We start from the raw sequence: 22,128 nt of genomic DNA, 5'->3' as shown, positions 1-22,128 counted from the left end.
AGATTTATGTTTTTCTTTTTTGATGGTTTAGCAAGCATCATTTTGAGTCTTAGATGAGATTAGTTTTTTAAGCCAGCTATTTGATGTGATATGTGCATTTAACAACATATAGAGGGAGGTAGATGCACATGATGTTTGGATGATTGGAGTCACGGGTTTAGTTGCCAGATACTGATCCGTCCCTGCTGTCAGGAGGAGCTGCTTCTTGCATACTCGGATGTAGTGGTGTAAAACGACAAGCAGGGTTTTGGAATCTGGTTCTAATGGTCCGCGTGTTTAAATTTGTAAATTTTCTATATTGCATTTTAATTATACTGCATACAATATTAACATAAAATATTTGAATTAAATATTATTTCTCAATAAAGGAAATTAATAGTACAGACTAGTTGTTGACAAGTGGATGGAAACAAGAAAAGAAATAGTGAGTAAAAGTGATTGAAATACAAACAAAGAGGGAGAGAGAAGTTAGTTAAAATGAAGGAGACAGCTCTATTGAATGTTAAATGAGTTGCGTGGCTTGTTATCCCAGTCCACAGTCTTATTCCCTCAGTATCTGTAAATATAAAGAGCATGAATTATACATTTCAGAGCAGGGTTTTGAAAACATTTCAGCCCGTGTTTCCAAATTGAGTTCATTCAGGGTTACCCTGGGACTCCTGCAGAGAACAAGAAGCTGCTGGGAAGTCACGTTGGATACCCGCCACGAACGACCCCGTGGCTGGATCGGGTCCGTACTAGTGTGTGATAACAATTGATTTTACAGCAGGATGTCAATTAAACCCAGTCCTGACCCACGGTTTCAGAACCAGGTAACGGACTGACCTCTGACAGCAGCCTAAGGAGAGCTGAGAGTGAAGGAGCGATAGAAATAAGAGTGTAGAGGTGAGAAGGAGGGGATGACATGTGAAGAGGTTGAGGAGGTAAAGAGGAGATGAGGTCCAAAGGATGAAGGCATCTCAAGGTAACCAGGCCAATGTTTCCATCAACCCACAGGTTAATGACTATTGACACACACATTTGTTCTGCAACACTGTCCACAATGTGTTGATTGAAGTCACTCACCAACGACCGCTGAGAACTCTCTGATCCACGTGTCATTAGCGTAGTATGTCGTTAGTATGGACACATGCAGGACTCCAGGCTTTGCTAGCTGTCTCTGATTATCAAGGTCGGTCCGGAGCAGAGGACTGAGGGTGGGCTGAGGGGGGGGTCTGTTCGTGATTTGTTTAGGGTCATTGCGTTTGTGTCATCTCTTAAATCAAGTTGACATCAGCTGATGATCTTGTCTTTCCTGCAATGCACACAGTGATCTTTACAACATAGCTGCAAGATGAAGATTTACAGTAACATGCTGCTCAAGAGTTGTTGGTCCTTTCTTCCATTTAACAAAAAGAACATATGTACTTTTATTGCATTTATTATAACCCAAAATTCCAATTCTTGATGAATTTTCTGGTTCTTATGTTAACTACCAGATTATTATTGTTGACTGAATACATGTTTGGTTGGATTGCTGTTCCTCTACTCTCTGTTTCTATGGAATAGAAAGATGCACGTTTACCAGGTGTATTTTAGCTCAGAAATGAGAATCCTCTGCTCTTTTGTTAATCTGGTGCAAGGAGGGCTCTCCAGCAGAGAGCGGATTAGTCGCCTGTGTGTGTGTGTGTGTGTGTGTGTGTGTGTGCATGATGTGCATTTTATGGTATTAAGGTATCTTTGTGTATGACTCTTTATGAATACACAGGTATGGCATGCACACATCTGCCTGTTGGCATGTGTGTGTGTTTGGACATTTGTCCGGCGCTGGTTCCATCATGCCGTTGTTGCTTCGTGCTCTGGCAGTCGGCTGCCGAGGTGTAAACGTCGAGGTGTGAGTGTATGATCGGCTCGGCTGAGCTGAGCCGCCGCTTTCAGGTCTCAGCATCTCGGCTGCTCATTAGCATAGTGGCTACATGAAAGAGCTGCATCAGTCCCCTGGCACACACACACACACACACATGGAAGAGGTTGGAGGGATACCACAGGCTTTCTTCTAAGGAATAGCCATTAAAAACTGAATTGGAAATGTTCTGCATCTGACCGCTGTGTACTTTGAGTGTGTTTGTGCGTGCGTGCAAGGGTGTGTTTCTCATATGTTTTTGAGAATGAATGTTTTTTCCTACTTTCCCGTTCATTATAATGCAGTTTGTGTCTCTCTTTGTCTTTTTGTCCCCACCACCAGGTCATCACTCTGGAAGGATGGGTAGATATCATGTACTATGTCATGGACGCTCACTCCTTCTACAATTTTATATATTTTATACTGCTCATTATCGTAAGTACCTCCTCGTATTTACTTCTGTTTTAGTTATTTCCTGATATTTGAATGTGTTACGAGGTCTCACAAAGGGGGGTCCAAATAGCGGCAAAATTAATTAAAAACAACACTTTTGACTGGATCCCAAATATCTGGCCCAGATCTACATGGACCAACATGGGTCTTGTTTGAAAGTGAACCAAGCTAAAACCACTCCAGCATCTAATGAGCCCAGTAAAGCTCTGTTATTCACTGTAACCCGGACTTGTTACAATTTTCTAAATGAACTTGGCTTTGCTTGTAGAGTGATAAGCCATCTCTAGAGTCCAGTTTTACAGACAAATCTTAAAGTTATGTATGCCATTATATTTAAATCTATTTTGCGACTTTTACAATCTGAAAAGCACATTTCTTTAGGCTCCTTTTATTGCACATGTAAAACATGTTTCTCCTGAAAGATTTTTTTGTGTACTTGCATTTCTGTCCTGCTTTGAAAAGAACAAAACAGACTAATCTTTCCTCTGTTGAACCTCGCAGACGTCTTACCTTGCATAATTTCACCATATCATGCTGTTGTTGGGGTTTTCAAAGAAAGAAAATATTTCATAATGCTGTATGATCTCTGCCTGCCTGCCGTTTGATGTGGAAGTGCTATTCATGCACTCAGAGGGAGGTTGGAAAAAAATGAGAGAGAGAGAGGAAGAGGTCTGAGAGAGAGAGAGAGAGAGAGAGAGAGAGAGAGAGAGAGACTGGAGGAAGGGTCGAAAGAAGAACAAAGAATATAGAATATAGAAAGCGGATGAGACAAAAATTAAGATAAATGAGAATGTCAGAGAAAAGATGGAGAAAGTGCTCATCTAACATCCCATCGCTCTTTCCGTAACACACAGTAATGGCCTGTTAAAAGGGCATTACTTTAAAGAATTGATAGATATTTCTATCTTCCTGTCAAGGCCATCTCATCAGAGCACGATTTGAATTTTAAATTTCCTAAGCAATGATAAAAACAATGTTGGTTTGATCATCCCAGAGTTTCTGGATCTGAATGATACATAAGCTCTATTATGTCTTCTTGTTGACACAGTGTTTTATTACACTTTTAACACCTTGAGAAGGTATTAAGTCAACAGTGAGTACTTCCTGAGATTAAATATTGATGAATTAGTAGGGAAAGGTTTCAGACATATACTATATAACACCTCTTTTATAGAGTAGTTTTCTGGGATGACAGTTATATATCATCTCAGTGCTGCAGCTTTATCCCTGTGTTCTGGAACCTCCCCGTCCAGGTGGGCTCTTTCTTCATGATCAACTTGTGCCTCGTGGTCATCGCCACCCAGTTCTCCGAGACAAAGCAGAGGGAGAACGCCCTGATGAGGGAGCAGCGCGCTCGCTACATGTCCAACGACTCCACGCTCGCCAGCTACAGCGAACCAGGCTCGTGCTACGAGGAGATGCTGCGCTACATCAGCCACCTTTATCGCAAGTTCACACGCAGACTGCAGAGGATATACTCTGGATGGCACAGGTTGGCTATGGACCTTTTTTTTTTTTTCCTCAGACATTAGATGTTTTTGACTTTTTTGCATGCTTGTCGATTTTCTGTGATATTACGGCCACGACTGTCAAAAATGTCAGAAAGAAATCCCTTTTTTGAAATTATAATCACACTTTTTCCCCAGGTTAAATTAATCAGAGCTTTTTCCTCAGCAGTTTATTGTATTTGCTGGTCCGCTTGTGTCTATTTGCAGCCCTGTATGAGTCATTTGGGATGGCTAAAATGTGTTTTGTTACGAGCATCTAGTAATTGTGTCTGTGAGCTTTGGTAATTTTGTATTTCACAGTATTACATTATGCACAGTGCCTGCATTTGTAAAGAGCCACATCCCCAGGGATGCATTCAGATACAAACACAAATAAACACAAAAATACTCTCACTATCCACGTTCAGTTATTCATAACTATGAATGTCTCCCGTCCTTTGACCAGTAAAAGGCGTAAAAAGGTGAATCCTAACGGCAGTGGCGGAGGCAGCAACGGCGGGGGTAACGGACACGGACACGGCTCCAGCAGAGGCTGTGGAGGCCTGGGCCCCGGCAGCGCGTTGTGGTTGAGACCGATCCACAACCTCCTGCAGCACCATCAGCACCAGCACTGTCGCCTCAGCAACGGGGGGCAGCACACCACCAGCGCGGCGACCACCACCGAGCGTACGGACGGAGAGGGAGGGGAGGAGCTGGAGATGAAGTCGCTTCCTGCTCGGAGAGGAAGTACAAACAGGAACGGCGGCGAGGCGTCCGGCGTCGCCCAAGGCATGGGGGCGCTGCTGGGCCGGCTGAACGGGGGGATGAACTATCCCACCATACTGCCCTCGTTTGTGTGCAGCTACAGCAGCAAGACGCCGCCCCCACTCCAAGCAGTGCGGGCCAAGTCCAGAGCAGCACCCGCCGAACCACCCGGCATCCGAACACACAGAGACACTGAACAAGCTCTACCAGCTCATGGGACAGCACAGTAAGACGGCACACACACACACACACACACACACACACACACACACACACACACACACACACACACACACACACATACACACAAACAAACACACACAACACAAACACCTCTGACATTTAAAGAGCGTAGACTGCAGCAAAACACGGATTCAGAGTCTGTAGGACTTTATCTAAGTCTGGAGTTTGGTTTTGCTCATTAACATAATATTTTTCTTTGCCTCAAAACCACAATTTAGGTTACAGAGTGGAGCCTGAGTCATCTTCAGGAAGCAGCAACCAACTTGACTGAGTGTAACGGCCTAAGTTACATATCAACTAAGCCAAGCCACCAAACATACCCTTTATTAAGGCTTAATAAACCACTTAATCTTCTTGGTAGAGCAATAACTTCCATATAATTCTCCTAAGCTTTACTTGATGCACGGATTTCCCTCGGCCTCCGTTATCGTTTGGTCATCACACATCTTCATTTCTTGCTCTTTCTTTCTCCAAATACCTCCATCCTCTTCCCGAATTTGACCTGAGGTAACCTCTGGCCACATCTGCTCGGCACACGGCATGTGACTCAAGCAGCACTTAGTGAGTCCTGACAAGAAATCCATGTCTCAAGTGCTACAGTCCTCAGCTCAGTGAGGTGGATAAAGGAGGGAGATTGAGGGAATCAGCAAAGTGTGTGGGGGAGTCCTGAGGAAAAAGTAAGGAGTATGAAGTAACGTAAAGAAAAACACAGGCATAGAATGGTATTTGGAGTTAAGAAGAGGGGCATAAAGCGTGAAAGGTTTTGAGGGAGAGGCTAGGAGGGGAAGAAATATCGAGAAAAATAAATAAGATTACGAGAGAGAAAAGAGGCGTGGGAGAAATAAAAGAGGGTTAGATGGGGGACACACAGAACTGTAATGGAAAATAAAAAAGCAGCAGACATATTAAAGACTTGTCTGTTTTGTCCTAATGAATGGAAACTGCTAAGCACACACATGCTGTAAACACACACACACACACACACACATTTACATACTGCTGGCTGCTGACACTCCAAACATAATTAAGCACACATAAATCAGTTCCCCGCTGTAGTGAAGAGTTGCTGCGTGACATGTGATAAATACAGAAAAGACAGTGATGGGAGCTGAGAAAGGTTTTAAAAAAACACCAGGAGTGTGTTGAATGTGTGAAAACAGTCAGTACACCTCTGGTCCGCAGAGAGAGTAACACTACTAATGTGTGTTGAAGATCACACGTTTTTAACTGATGATTTAATGGTTTGCAGTTGTATAAAGGCTAAAATCTAAACGAATGAATGAATAGTCTTTAGTCGCTGTCGGACGTTTCTAGGTCTGTAGTTTCTTAATGTTTGCTTTCAGCTTTTGTCAGATGACTAAATCTCTGCCAAACCATGAAATGTAATTGGATTAGAGTTTGAAAGCTGTTTTTGGTTGAATAGCCCTTTTTTATTGTTCATGGGAATCTTTTTTTTTTTTCTAAACTCTGGGGGCTCTCAAATCTGATTTTACTTTAAGTGTAATCTAATCCAACCAAATGTCATAAAAGGTTTGAACAAGAGAAATATTTTGGGCCTTGAAGGTGTTTTGCTAAAAGAATTATGGAGCATGCAAACAATCTGTTGAGAGTTGGAGTCAAAACAATTTGATAAATAGACTGTGAGATAATAAAAGACAATGAAATATGATGACAACGTTAACAAGCTTTTTTTGTTATAGCTTGAGGTATTAGATAGTCATCTGCTGAAGCTGCTTTTGAACATCTGATGTTTCCAGAAGTCGTGTTCAGCTGCATTGCAGTTCCTTCAGACTGCTTTTAACAGGATGTAGTCGTAGAACAGACGGTGAAAGGAGTCAGCCAGGAACTCCTACTGGACTATGGGGGAGCTCGCCGTACTCACTGCAGAAACCATCATGATTTGGCTCTCTACTTAGATTGGACATCCCTTTAGTACTGCATGCAAAATTTCCCTTACATTATATTATTACAGCTTTATTTTTATACCATAATGTCTCATTGTCTCTTGTTCTATTATACTCTTGTTTTAAATATAGCATAATAAAGTACTGGCCCTCTTTGACAAAAAAAAGGCAAAGTTCATATAAAAGTTGATATAAAACAACACTGTTGGAGAAATTAGCCAAAAAATACACACAAGGATGTCCCCCCTTACTTTGATTGTTTCAAGTTGATTTTGTCTGTCTGAATATAGTGTTCTGACTGTTTAGCCACCATCATTGAAATGAGAGAAGAGAGAAATTGACACACTCGGCAGAGTCACTTTAATCATCCAGCACTCAGCAATGAGCTTAACAGGCATCAAGGAGGTTTCACCTCTTAGGCGAGCTTACTTACTGCATTTTTTAAGAGGTTGTTGACTTCAGGCACAAATCAGGGCTGAAAAAATAATGTCAATCCTCATTATTTACAGTTTACATTTTCCTAAAAAGACCCTAGAATTGAATATCAATCAAAGATAATGCAGTAAATGACAGATGTTTTGTGTAGATGCAAACATAATCTTTGATGTGTTATGGTGGGATAAAGTTAGATTTTGAAATATCAATCTAATAAAGATAATAAATCACTTTCAAAGCAAAAAAAAAAAAGCTCAGCGCAAAGCAATCTAAGTAAGTAAGTAAAATAAAGTAACTTCTAACATGTCTGACTTTCTCAGTTAAGCTGAAGAGTCACAAGGACAGCTAGCAAAACCCCCCTTTGCAATGTCTGACATTCTCCACCCGTTTGACACCCCCCTTCAGGTCGCCAGAGGCTACTGTACCAGCTGGCGGGCGTGGTGCCCAGCCCTCTGCTCCTGGAGCTGCTCAGCTGCCCAATGTGTGCCCGCAGCCTGGAGACCCTGGAGCTGGAGCTGGGAGACCTGGAGGGAGGCAGGGGAGAGGCTGACGGACTGCACGACTTCCCCCAGGTCAGACTGCACGGGGGTGCACTAACCATGATGGTAAACAGTGAGGACAGAGGTTGTGGATGTGGGGATTGGGCATTAATGACAGGGGTTATGATGATGATGATGATGGTGATGATGAAAGTGGGTTAAAGTTATTTACAACGACAATATAATATCTTTTAAAGAATTTAATTTGAAAGTCTTGACTATTAACTACACTTTTATACAAAAAAAATTGTAAATGCAAGACTTATTGTGTCCAAAACCCCTCGATCAGCATTTTCACCTCCTCCATCTTTTGCTCTAAAGGGGGGAGATCTGAGAGGCAGGCGAGGTCGGAGCCGACGGCGAGGGGTCAGGGAGTACAAGAACGGAGTGGTCCGGGCCTGGGTGGCCTTCAGGGACAAACTGAAAAGGATTGTGGAAAGCAAATACTTCAACCGAGGGATCATGATCGCCATCCTCGTCAACACTCTCAGCATGGGGATCGAGTACCACGAGCAGGTGAGAGTTCACCAGATGTGGAGGGAATGAAAAGCTGTGAACAAGCTCGGATCAGTGGGCCAAAAATTGACTTTCATAGAGAAACAAATGGTTTTGATGAGGTCTGTTTGAAAGCTGTGTGAATCTGGCATTTGACTTTCTGAGTATGAGAGTTTAGTGGGGGAGGAGACAGGGGTGGGCAGGGGTGAGGGAAAGACAGAACACACTCCAGGATGATGTTTTTAGTTTACCCAACATCTGGGGAAGTATCGACTTAATAACACGTCCCTCGCTCCGCTGTAGTAATTCGTGCGGTTGCTTGGATGAATTCATCCACAGAGTTTTTATTATGAATGCACACACACGCACACAACCTTCCATTGTCCCAGCTGTACAATAAATGGATACGAACCCAAAGAGAAGATCCTTGTGCATGCTCACGATCCCTCCTTTCCCTTCTCTGTCTCTCCCTGCCTCCCTCTACTCTAATTCCCTCTCCAGGGGATGTGTGTGTGTGTGTGTGTGTGTGTTTCTATCTTTGTGGTATAAACATAAGAAGCGACTGGGAGAGCCATGGCCTTATTGGGCCAATAAAACACACACGCAGACTTAAGTGTTATGTAAGAGTTCCTCCTCCCCTCAGTACCCATCATCCTCCTTGTGTGACACCTAGCTAAACTTTATGTGTCTGTGAGTGTGTATGTGTGTGAAGAAGTGTGTGAATGTGGGAGGCATAGTGCAGACTGTGTGTGTGTGAGTACTTATCTGTGGAAATCGATTTCAAATACGTTGTCTGGTGTCTTGAGGAGAGGAACTTCAGGTGTAAATGGTAAAAAAAATGTACTAACAGATATCATAATGAAACTTCCCCTGTTCATTACTTACATAAAGACAATTATTTTTTGTATTACAAGTTTGCTGAAATTGTATGTTTATACATGCAAATTAGGCTTTATCTAATGCTAACATTTGGTTAAATCTACAGACACAAAAAACAAAGTGTAGAAAATTAACTCGTAGCTTTAAGGTAGATGTGTTTTATGAACAGATGAAAGATCCAAACACTCTTTAATGTCTACTGAGTTATTTTACAGCTAAAGTTTTAATGTGGAAAACCACACAGTGAATGCTATACCTCAGGTTGAGTGCATGTTTGAGTTTAATGCACATTTTGTTGAAGGTGTAAGCATCATGTTTGTGATTTTAAATATTATACTGCATGATTAGTGTTTTTCAGAATTATTTTGATTTAGGTCAGGGCCCTGCTTTAATGTCAAGGAGGTTCCTTTACCCTGCTCTGTGTGTGTGTGTGCATGTGTGTGTGTGTGTGTGTGTGTGTGTGTGTGTGTGTGTGTGTGTGTGTGTGTGTGTGTGTGTGTGTGTGTGTGTGTGTGTCTGCATATCTCAGTTGTGCTTTGTATCCTCATAGGGCAAGGTCATATGAAGAGCTGTAATTACAAATCACTTGAAATGTCTTCTAGCAGACACTGACCCAGTATTTGATTCTGATGGATGACCTGGTCGGTCAAACATAATGATGGATGTGAAAAACAGTTCAGAACGCTCATTTTGGATGATAGTACATTTAAAACATATTGACAAATGGTGGAGCACTTCTAATTAGCTTTAAAACCACTCAGCTACTAATGATCACGGCAATCTAGACCTGCTTCTGTAAAACAAAGTGCACCATGGGATAAAGCTGGATGGGATTTATTAAGTTTCTTTTTCCCTGCACCCACATTTTTCTGGCTGGCTGCAGGGCTTGAGTATAAACTGCTCCTGTAACCTTTATACTTGACCAGCTCCTGAACTTTCTCTTCGTTCCACATGGTCGTCCATAATGTTGCCATCACAGAGAGCTGGAACCAAAATTCATTTTTGAGTTAAACTACTTAAACATCAAAGGACGAAACCAGAGAAGACATCAAAGTACGATTGTTGAACTGAATCCATGAAAGCTCATCGAGTCTTTTTGCAATTCAAACCTTTAGTTCTCAGTTTAAAGCCCTTCAGCTATTGCTGTATTTTATTAGCGAGGCTCGCTGCTGGAGCCCTTTTGTTTTTCTTTTCACTGTTTCTTTCTTCTTCTTCTTCTTCTTCTTCTTCTTCTTCTTCTTCTTCTTCTTCTTCTTCTTCTTCTTCTTCTTCTTCTTATTATTATTATTATTATATGCAATAATTTCTCTAAATTATTCCTGGTTAACAGCATAAGACCAAAGATTACAATGATCTCAGACGGTTTGGCTTAGGGTCATTTATTTAATTATTCTAATATCTCAGTTAATCTAAATATATGTTCCACTGGTTTTCTGCTCTAGAAATGTCTACTTTTGTAACATCTCGCTACAAACTGTTAGGCCAACCGTGCCAACACTTTGTCAGATCTAAATTTATCAAGGAAATGTTTAAACCTTTCTCTATTGTGAAATTATATACAGTACCAGTCAAAAGTTTGGACACACCTTCTCATTCAATGGTTTTTCTTTATTTTTATTTTTATTTTTTCCTACATTGTAGATTAATATTGAAGACATCCAAACTATGAAGGAACACATATGGAATTATGTGGTAAACAAACAAATGCTCAACAAACCAGAATATGTTTTATATTTTACATTCTTCAAAGTAGTTGAATGAGAAGGTGTGTCCAAACTTTTGACTGGTACTGTATTTTCAGATTTGTGTCTTAAAGTTCAATTTTACAAAAAATGCTTAGGAATCAAAATTGGCTTACTCGATTGTCATCAAACTTGGTACCCGTCTTTGGATGCTAGGTCTGTCCTCTGCTACACAGTCTTTAGGAATTTCTGCCACTAGGGGTCACCACAAATTAAAAAAAAAAAGTTTATATTTCGTTATCAGCTACATGGATTGACACTTACTGCCTTTACTTATGAGAAGTTGTGTCAAAAACCTTGTCAGTAGGTCACCTTCTCTTGGAGTCCAAATCTCCAGGTTGCCAAATCCTACTTCCCATCAATGTATCAGTGCATGCATGTGGGGTTTTCAAGCGCTCGTTGAGGTCTTATCACGTATTCAGACGCTCGCAATCTTTGTAGTTTAAGGCTGTATCTCTGTATTTTTTTTAATCCAGCATTACAAGCCTCTCAACTCACTGTGAAGAGCGAGTAAAGATACCTTTGTTATCCCAGCAGGCATATAAACTGCTGTGCAGCGTATGGAAATGATTGCCCTGCAACTCAGCAGTATGCTCTTTCATTTCTCTGGTGTGAGGGCCACAAAGGCAATGAAAATGCCACCAGTCCTCTGTTAAATAATAAGGCATGCCAGTCGGTTATTGTGACTGCTTGAGATAGAGATAGCTGACTGAGAGCTCTATTAAAGCTTTGTTGAAGTGCCTTTCACGTCTTTATGTGCTGGCTGGTCAGTAAAAGCAACAAAACCGCCTGGACAGCAAACGGCTAGTCTCTCTATTGTCTGTCAACCTTTACTAAAAAAAATAAATGGCAGTTTTCTTCACCATGCAGGACACCAGAAGCTGACTCTAGTCCCCTGACATTTTTTTTTTTTTTGCATAGGCGTTTCTGCTTTGGTTTTCAAACCTCACGACTGTCCCAATTAACTCAATAGCTCATCAGCCGAGAATAGTAACAATCCAGAAACAGAGATGCCGCGTGCTTTGGATTACACAGCACTGTAATGCACTGAAGGTAGTATCTGCATACAGTAACCCAGTGCATATCGCCAGTGAGGTTTCAACTGCTGTCAAACTGGTGCTGTAATGGAATTAAATCAGCTCAGTAGGTTCGCATGATCCACACACACACACACACACATACACACACACACACACACACACACACACACACACACACACACACACACACACACACACACACACACACATACACACACACTTTCCTGCAGTTGATAATGTCAGTAAAGCAATGGATCAGACAGGCTCCGTTTCAGGATGACCATTAGGCTGTTTGTGTAAATGTATGAGCGTGTCTGTTTTAGCAATCACACCAGACTATACAAATACTCTAATGCAAGTCAAAGTTCTACAAGCAAAATTGGACTTAAAAAAGGACAGAACGCAGACCTCCGCCAGGGCTTTGTCCTTCCTCGCATTGTTAATGAAAGTTATTTATTTTTTTGTATCTGCCCTGTGATTCGGAACCGCTCCAAAATGTAATGGGTTTTCCGTTGGCCCATGCTACACCCTTCTACCAAGTTTTAGAAAAATCGGGCCAGAATGTTTTTAATCCTGCAGAAACCCAAACAAACCACCGACCAGAAAACATACCCTCCTTGGTGATGGAAATAAAGTGCACTTACAACATTAAAAATAAAAGTACTGGTTATGCAGCAGTGTTGCCCATTATTTCAGTGTTTTATTCTTTTACGATTGTGTTGATAACATGTGACCAAGAGCTGGTTTAGGGTGGAGCTAGTTTTTTTAAAGATCTAAGTAAGTAACCAGCTGTCAGATAATTGAAGTGGAGTAAAAAAAGAAAATTTCCACAGAAATGTGGTGAAGTAGAAGTATAAAGAGCCTTAAAATGTAAACACTCAAGTTAATAAACCCAAGTATATATATTTAAGTATTCTACTTGAGTAAATATACTTATATTCCACCACTGATCTTTCCAAAAGGAAACACTCTGCCTAACCTTCAACCTTCTAGTCTTGAAAAGTGGTTGTAAAAGCTTTATAGTTCTTCTCAGAAGGTTTAGTGTGTTTGTTTGGTCTTGTGTGCATGTGTGTCTGTGTGTGTGTGTGTGTGTGTGTGTGTGTGTGTGTGTGTGTGTGTGTGTGTGTGTGTGTGTGTGTGTGTGTGTTTTTGAGTGTGTGGGTTGGGTTGAGGTGATGGGAGGTGTGCTGTGTAGTGTGGCGCCCTCTATCTGTGATCATGATCCTCAGTTGTACTTCAGCACAAGCATCAGTGACCTGAATTGGTGGTGAAAGTTGTCTTTTTAATCAGAATGTACCATTATTTATTGTTTTTGGTATTGTATGATTTTGATTATGCTACTTGAAGAAATTAACATAAATATTACATTAAATCATAACAATAAGTATGGATGATTTTATTTTAATTTAGAATAATTTAGAGAATGTTGACACCTACACACATCACATAATTGACTTCTATGATTGTGACAGAGAAACCTTAATTTATCTCATGATTCCAGCTTCATCAGTCATATTTAAATGCATAACGTGTTCCTTAATTTCCAACAACAATGAACACAAAGCCAACACTTGATGTTTTCTGCAGGGTGCTGATAGTGTAGAATAACCCAGGCTGAAGGTTATTCCCACTGTAACTGTATGTCTGGGATTTTATATATATATTAATCTTGTGAGTGTGTCTATTAGTCCAGAATGTGGTCTGTCTGATTTTATCCCCCTTAGGCCGAGACTCAAAATGGGCTCCGGGCCTGTTGCTTGTTGATCCCCCACATGAAAAGAATCACAATTAGTTTTAATGAGACTGCCGTACGTGACATGAAAATAAAATTCTGGATGACAAGCTTAAGGTCTTTAGAGTATAACAATCTATAATTTACAGTGATTCCGGCTTCTGGGCATCATAACTACTGTTTGTTTGTGAATATCAGAATGCACAAAAGTTGTGCATTGTGTTGCAAAGAGATCATTGCAATAATAAGTAATGGTTGATCTCTTTTCTTGTAAATAAACACCAAACTTATTTTGTTACTACTCACTGGATCATTTAATGCTTTGATTTTTTTGTCGAGACGAGAAACACACCTTATGAACTCTGGTGTGCCACAGTCAGATGCCTAAAATTGCCCAAAAGTCTCAGTTTAGGAAGTCCGGATGTTGACATTTGTAAGAAAAATAGAACCTAAGTCCAAAGCAGCACAAATAGTTCACAGATGCAGCTCTAGCGAAACGTTTCTATAAAAAAAGTTGAGGATTTGGCCCCATGATGCATTTACCAGAGCACAAAATTGCTGCGTTTTCCATTAGGAGGCTTGACTACGTGCTTTATGAGAGGGCCTCAGTTACATGGTTGCTGGATCACTGACTGTACTGCGAGCTAAGTGGAGTAGATCAGCAGTGATGTATTGGTGCCGATGGTCCGGTTTGATTGATTGGACCTGACTGCAGCTCTGAACTTGATTGATAATGTCTCAGCTGAGCGTTTTACAGCTCAGGGATAATAGAGTGGAGATATTAACTAAAATGTACATTTCTTTCTTTCCTGCTTCTTTTTTCTTTCCCCCATCTCTTTGGTCCTCCCTCCCTCTCTTTTACTCTCCTGCTCTGTCTCCCCCTTCTCTCCCCCCCAGCCCGAGGAGTTGACTGACGTGTTGGAGATCAGTAACATCGTTTTCACCAGCATGTTCGTCCTGGAGATGGGCTTCATGATGCTGGCTTTTGGCTTTTTTGGATACATCAGGAACCCATACAACATCTTCGACAGCGTCATTGTGATCATCAGGTAAACATGAGAATAATATATATGTTATCATCAAAATTCAAAGTAAAAACTAAATGCTTACAGACTAAACCATGGCTCCAATCAATGTAGATTTTAAGACAAATGAGCTCCGATCTAGAGCCACCCGTAGGGTTTTAAGGGACAGGTTCACTGCCGCAGCATCCATCTTTAAAGTGGCCCTATTATGTCTTATATATTTTTTTGTACATGCAAAAGGTCCGTAGAGTGTAAAACCTGAAGTCCACACCTAAAAGGAGTTACCCTCCCCCTCAGAAGCTCCTGATCTGCCTAAAACGGCTCGATTGAATTCTCTCCTTCACTTCTGTAACTTTATGAGGTCATAATGTTACAGAAGTGATGTAAAACTCATTCTGGCTAGTTTGGCCCGCCCTCAAACAACAAAAGAGAGAAACAGAGTTGAAGCTCCGGAGGAAGAGATTTTTTAAATGTGAAACCTTGACCAATCACAACAGAGCGGGCTAGCTGACCAATCGGGTCAGACTTTGCTTTCTGGACGGAGGAGCAAGCGCTACAACGGTGCATTTCAGAGAGAGGGTGAGAAGAGGTGCTGCAGGACAGCTAGGATGAGAAAAATAAGGAGGATTATGAGCATTAACGCATGTAAACATGTTGTAACTGTAACTTGAGATAAAAATATGTACCCGGAAAATAGCATAATAGGGCCTGTTTAAAGTAGCTAGTGTTGACATTCTCTTGATGGGTCACACAGGAGCAGCTTTGCTTGTTGCCTCTGGCGGAGTTGAGGTTTGCTGTGTGTCATTTAGTTTTATAGAGCTCATATTGGTTCGGGGAGCCTTTTGATGTGTTTGGTTGGGTTACTTGTGATACTGACAGGGAATTACGTTCATGACTAGATAGGTGCATCACAAGACATCTCTATCAGGTGTTTATGGTCAAGTGTAGTACTACCCGCAATTGAATAACCCCCGTCTAAACATTAATGGGCTGTAAGGCGTCATAAAACACACTTAATTCATACTCTAAAACAAGAGGCAACGTATGCAGGCAATCGGCTCAAAGTCATCGTGTCATAAGCTTCATTAAATTTTTCCAAAAACAAAAATAAACCCAACTTTCTTCCTGTTTTCTGCTCGTTACTGAGTGTCGGGCATGTACTTGGCAGTGTTTGTACTGTTTCCCACTACTTTGGGCGCAAGGTAGCAGCTGGGGGCCGGCGATGCACTCAGCTGTGGTAACACGTGTGAGCCCTATCACCTCGGGGCAGGTTATGTGAAGTAAATGAGGAGTCAGCAGGCAATCAATGGCAGTACAACACAGGCAATGAAAGGTGTTTTGAGAAGTCGATGAGCACGCAGCCATCCATAACTGGGTACCCGACACATTATGCAGTTTGCAGAATGTGAGGTTAGCAGTTTACAGACTCAGAAGTGCACACAGGCTTGCGACCGATTGCCCGATCCTCCTGGCCGAAATGGATAATTAGCATATTGTTGTATTTTCATTTTTTAAAGTTGTCCAGCAGTGTTTTAGTATAAACTTGCCTGTTTGTTGTTCTCAGTGTGTGGGAGATAATCGGTCAAGCAGACGGCGGGTTGTCAGTCCTGCGAACATTTCGTCTGCTTCGGGTTCTGAAGCTGGTTCGCTTCCTGCCCGCCCTGAGGAGACAACTGGTGGTGCTGATGAAGACCATGGACAACGTGGCCACGTTCTGCATGCTGCTGATGCTTTTCATCTTCACCTTCAGGTACGCACACACACACACACACACACACACACACAAACCCATCTGCCCTTTCTGTCTATTTGAGAATGCTTATATTCTCTCTTTATATTATTATAACACCCAAATGATGTCTGCATTTACTTGTCTTCTACAGTATTCTGGGTATGCATCTGTTTGGCTGTAAATTCAGTGTGAGGATGGAGAACGGAGACACTATCCCCGACCGCAAGAACTTTGACTCTCTGCTCTGGGCCATCGTCACTGTATTCCAGGTTAGTTTTCACTTGACATTATGCTACTGAGTTTTTTTCTTCGTCATATTGATATGCCAAAACTGACTTAGAGTACGATTTTAAAAATGAAAATGCTACAGCTGACAGCTTGTAAGAATGTTTTCGCAAGTTGGCAATGGACATACTTGAACTCATAGTTCATAAACCCGTACAGCTGAACTACAGGCTGGCAGTCATGCCTGCATCGTCTCGAGACGTTTCTGCAGCGAGACAGACTGGCTTCCAGTCAAAACCAGAGATCCGGAGAGCTCCTTACTGGCTCAGAGTGAGCCAAGTATGACAAGAAGAAAAAAACGTCAGCTGTAGCATCACATCCTCGGTACTGTACAGTGTAGTTGTACCAGATAAACTGGGCAGTGTGTTAGCCTGTGTATATTTTTATCACCACACAGGCCATGTGTATTTCTTGGCCATCTCAAATCAAAATGTCAAACTGAGCCTGGACTGTTTTAATGTGTGTGTGTGTGTGTGTGTGTGTGTGTGTGTGTGTGTGTGTGTGTGTGTGTGTGTGTGTGTGTGTGTGTGTGTGTGTGTGTGTGTGTGTGTGTGCTTGCCAAACTGAACTGCCAAGTTGTGCTCATTAGTCCAGTGCTGGGAAGTGAGAAATTCTGCTTATGCACACCCTCTCTCACTATCAGTTCTATTTCTTTCTCTCCCTGTGTGTGGAGATATTGTTCAATCGCTGCAGATAGATTGTCCTCTTTTCTTTACTGGATGCGTCAGCAGAAAGGTGGAACACAGAATGCAGTGGACTCTCTCACTTTGGTGTGTGTGTGTGTGTGTGTGTGTAGGAGTATGATGCTGAAAAAGCACTTTATCCAGAACGGACTGTCATGTGGAGACGTTACGCTCGCTATACACTTGCAGTAGTTTTCTGTGGATTAGCCGCAGTACATGCAGAAGTAAAAACACACATTCCCAGAGTGACTTGCCTTCCTGCCACAGCGTTTAATGAGTGGGCAGAGATGGAGCGAGCTCTCATGCTGCATCATGAAGAGCGTCCTAGTTTTTAATGCTTTCATCACTTACATTGATTTAGACACGGGTGCACGCAGACACACACAAACGCCCACGAACACTTGGTGGTAATCCCTTGTGTGTGACGTTGAAGCATTGCGGCATGATGGCAATATAAGTAGCTAAGTACTTCATTTTATAAAGTATATAAAACCCTCCAGGGCTGTGTAGGCTAATATTGCTCCATTTGACGCTCTCTTCCTTCCTCTTCTTTGTGTCTGTGGACTCTTTTTCTCTTTTTGTTGATTACACATCTGTGAACCTGACTTTGTGTTTCATTCAATCTATAGATTCTTACCCAGGAGGACTGGAACGTGGTGTTGTATAACGGCATGGCTTCCACCTCTCCATGGGCGGCGCTCTACTTTGTTGCTCTCATGACTTTTGGCAACTACGTGCTCTTCAATTTACTCGTAGCCATCTTGGTAGAGGGCTTCCAGGCTGAGGTGAGAACAACTGTAGTATAAATATGTATATATAGAGATAGACAGATAGAGAGAGAATTTAATACAGTGTCGTTTAATTAAATTAAATTCTAATATTTCAATATGCAATTTGAAAGCAGAGTAATAATATACAGAAGACTTATATATAACGCCAGGGGAACAGCGTTAAGATGAATGTCTTCTTAACGACCATCTCTCATCCACAACTGTGTGAATGGCGTATGAGGGGCCCTTCTCTTATTTTTAATTAACTTCCTATGGAGCCATCTGAGGGTCTGCGGGTTTGGACTCTCAATTAACACACTGTCAGATCATGTAAGGCACCGCTGCTTTTAAAGAGGGCGAGGATGAAGATTATTACCAGTACAATACCAACCCACTGACATTTTTCAGATCAGTTCTTCCTCATCCAACACTGTAATCATGTTGCACCCTACAGGCTTAGGTCCTCTCCTCTACATGATCTGGTCAACCATCATGGTTAACTCACAGGAAATTGCAAAAGTACAGAAAGAAAATGCTTAATTGCATGGTGGTGTGTGTGTGTGTGTGTGTGTGTGTGTGTGTGTGTGTGTGTGTGTGTGTGTGTGTGTGTGTGTGTGTATGTGTGTGTGTGTTGTAGGGTGATGCTAATCGGTCGGAGTCAGATGACGAGAAGAAATCGGACAACTTCTCCGAGGACGAGAAGGTAGAACAGCTCAGAGACACTGGTAGGTTTAATTAATGAACAATTTGAATTACAAACTGTATGACCAAATAACTGAATGAATAAAGGATGGTGGTGATGATGATGACTCTTTATTTCTCCACAGAGCTAAAAATGTACTCCCTGATGATGACCGCCAACGGTCACGTTGACCCGCGAGGCTCGATGGCTCCTCCTATAATCATGCGTACGGCAGCCACTCCTATGCCGACCCCCAAGAGCTCTCTGGGACCGGAGTCGGTCCTCGAAGAGGAGCTCATGTACAGGGAGGGGGTGCCTCAGTACGGCGAGGTGGGACTGGGGTTTTCCGATGTGGGAAGCATCCATGCAGAGTCTCGCCGTGGAAGCTCCACCTCCATGGACCCTTTAGCCTATGACCAGCATTCTCTGGTGAGTTACATCAAATACTCCATTCAGATTCACTAAAATGAAGGACATCTTAACCTCCTAGATTCTACTCAGACATTATTATTAAACCTTGGTATAGCTGCAAACTGCAGAGAGGAGAAGGAGTAGGAGGACTGGGAAGGTACCGGATACGCCGCCAACAATGGCTTCAAACGTTGTCTACCAAACTACATATCTGACCATAGCAGGGCATTGAAACACATGTAGACCGTTATTTATTCCACGAGGAAATCATGGATGCCTGAAACAAAATCTGGAGCCAATTATGACTTGATGTTTACTCATGGGAAAGAAAACATTGCATTTAACATAATGAAGTTGACCACATGGGCATACAACTTCATCCAGTTGACAACTGATGTTGTAACTGAACAGTAAGAGAAAAAAGAATGGAAAATGCAGTCAATCAATCACAGAAAGTTTAATTCTAACCTCTGCTACGTTTAATTTCTCACTGGACAAAGTGGATCCCCTGTGATTTTCTAAGAGACTGAGAAAACATTTGACTGCAGAAAAGACTGACAATCCTAAAACTCAAATTGAAGCACCCTCTGAATATCTTTACATAACCTACTTTTATACATTTCAGTTGTCATTTCGTAAAAGTTTGGCATGCATTTTCTGCTTTTGTTGTTGCCTGCAAGCCGGTCATAACAAAGGTCGTCAATTACTCGAGGCAGTGCCTTTGAAACTACTGTAACTCTTGCTCAAATGACATCCACTATGCTTACCCTTATGTCTTCTCTCTGCAGGGCCTCTCGAGTCCCGGCCGGCGCTCCCCTCTTCCTCCCCGCTCATGGGGAAGCCGGCGCTCCAGCTGGAACAGTCTGGGAAGAGCACCGAGCCTCAAACGGCGAGACACCAGCGGGGAGAGAGAGAGCCTGTTGTCCGGGGAGGGGGGAGAGGAGGAAGACGGTCGGGAGGAAAAGGGGGAAGCCGGGGTGAACAACCGACTGCGACAGGAGTCCTTGGAGCTGCTGCAGGCGTCCACTCTCTGCCCTTCCATAATAACGGAGTATGGGGACTGTAACGGCAGGACCCTGACCTATGACCCCACCGTGAACGCCGAGCCCAAGGAAGACTCCTTGAATGAGGATGACATAGACGAAGACGTACGTTATCTAGCTTTCAAAATATCATATTCAAAATCTACAGTGAGGTCTTTGAGCAGTTTTTAAACGTCAACAGCGTGATATCATCAGCGTATTTACACGCCGGCCTCTTTTACAGTTTCATACACAGGCTCGAGCAAGAAAATGTAGTTTTTATCGGCATGTTGATGAGTTTGCTGAGCAGTTTGTGCCTCCGTGGTTTTGCTCTCTTATGTAAATTCTTAATCTCTTAATCTGCCCTCTCCGACTCTGTTCACATATTTCATTTTCTGTCTCTCTCTCTCTCTCTCTACTTACACGGCTCTTCTTCGTCTTCTTTGCCCTTTGTCTCCCTTTCTACTTTGAGATATTATAATGTGTGCTTTTTCGTTTTCACACTGCAAGGCCTGGTGGGAACGCTAATTGTCATGCTGTAATTGATTGGCTCGGGCAGTAATTGTTTTCTCAGTGGGAACAAAGTCCCTTGCGAGTGTACCGTCAGTGTTGCTGTACATTTGTGTGGAAGTAGAGAAGCGAGTACGCCTCCCCATAGTCTGGGATGACCTCTGTGGCAAAAGTGTTGATGGTTTTATTGGCACCAAATTTACTTTTTTAAGGCCATGGAATCCACTGAAAACAAAAGGCGTCTCCCTCGGCTCCCTGTAAACGGGAGGCTTAAAGCACAGCCTCTATCAGCGTATGCATGTACGGGTGCGTGTGTTTGCTCGTGTGTCTATGTCAGGGATTATGGGATATTTCAGCTCCAAGGATATCCGAGCAGCAGGTCCTCTCCATCCAGTTCACACACACACACACACACACACAAAAGCGGTAGTCTGCCAAAAAAGCTGAGAGGCTTGACTTTGGGCTGTTTTTAATTAGAATCCTGAAGAACAGAAGCTGTGCACCCAAGCTTTCCTCTATTTGTTTTATTAGAAACTTTAATGAGTTTCGCTACACTTTCTATTGAGCTTTCGGACTAGCTTAGTTGGGAGTTATGGTCCAGTTATCTCCATCGCCACTTATGCAAGAAAAACACTTATTTATTGTACCCCAGTAGATTTAAATGTGGAAGGGCTAACATCAGCAATACAGTGGAGACTCAAATTAAACTATGCATTGTTTTATAATGCTTTTTATTGTGTAGTTGTTGGAAGGGCAAGTCAATTCCTCATTTCTATCCCAGATGCAGTCCAGCACATTCCTTGTTCTTTTTCTGTGAAGTAATACAACATTTAAATAATGTTTGAAGAACTGTATCTTTCGTTATTCTATTCCTCATGTCCATGGGATTAATAGAGGTTCCTCTTTTGGGAAACACGGTTTCTCCAGAGCTGAGGGGTTTCATACTGTGTCTGTAATAGCCGAGCAACTCCTAAACAAGTTTTTAATGAGTACATCCAACATACTAACAGTTATAGTTTCTAATTAGGAACAACTGTTTTCGCTGTCGTGGCTGCAGGTGCATAACAAGGGAATACAAAAAACTAAATACTGAAATTAGAGCACAACTTCTAATTTAGCTACAAGAGCTGTCCATCTTTGGAGAGGATTAAAGGTGCATTTCCCCTTTAGTACACCACTACTAGTCACATAAACAATCTCACCATTCTACATAACATATATATATATATATATGTGTTACAATTGCCTGGAAACTAAACAATTCTAGGTTTTTCAGGATCAGAATTATTGTTTTTGGCCATAACTGTTCCAATGACAGCATGAATATGATAATGATGACTGTAATGTAATATAAGTAGTGATTTCACCACTGACAATTGGAATTCTGATAATGTAAATGATAAAGAAAGTGT

The 22,128-nt window shown here is 42.0% G+C and overlaps 1 protein-coding gene across 1 annotated transcript in view; it reads left to right on the top strand.

Moving 5' to 3' along the window:
- The window catches only part of LOC129099164 (voltage-dependent T-type calcium channel subunit alpha-1H-like), a 109,485-nt gene that overhangs the window by 66,052 nt on the left and 21,305 nt on the right, over window positions 1-22,128 (top strand). Inside the window, 13 exon segments of the mRNA XM_054608344.1 lie at window positions 2,225-2,317; window positions 3,589-3,827; window positions 4,289-4,709; window positions 4,711-4,813; window positions 7,575-7,741; window positions 8,030-8,224; window positions 14,494-14,645; window positions 16,186-16,371; window positions 16,505-16,622; window positions 17,951-18,106; window positions 18,729-18,816; window positions 18,919-19,202; window positions 19,973-20,332. Coding sequence (XP_054464319.1) covers window positions 2,225-2,317; window positions 3,589-3,827; window positions 4,289-4,709; window positions 4,711-4,813; window positions 7,575-7,741; window positions 8,030-8,224; window positions 14,494-14,645; window positions 16,186-16,371; window positions 16,505-16,622; window positions 17,951-18,106; window positions 18,729-18,816; window positions 18,919-19,202; window positions 19,973-20,332 — 2,562 coding nt within the window.

Source organism: Anoplopoma fimbria, chromosome 11 (genome assembly GCF_027596085.1).
Source record: "Anoplopoma fimbria isolate UVic2021 breed Golden Eagle Sablefish chromosome 11, Afim_UVic_2022, whole genome shotgun sequence".
In the NCBI taxonomy this organism is placed as follows: Eukaryota; Metazoa; Chordata; class Actinopteri; order Perciformes; family Anoplopomatidae; genus Anoplopoma; species Anoplopoma fimbria.
Note: the sequence above shows the minus strand (reverse complement) of the source record. Positions and strands in the feature narration are given on the sequence as shown.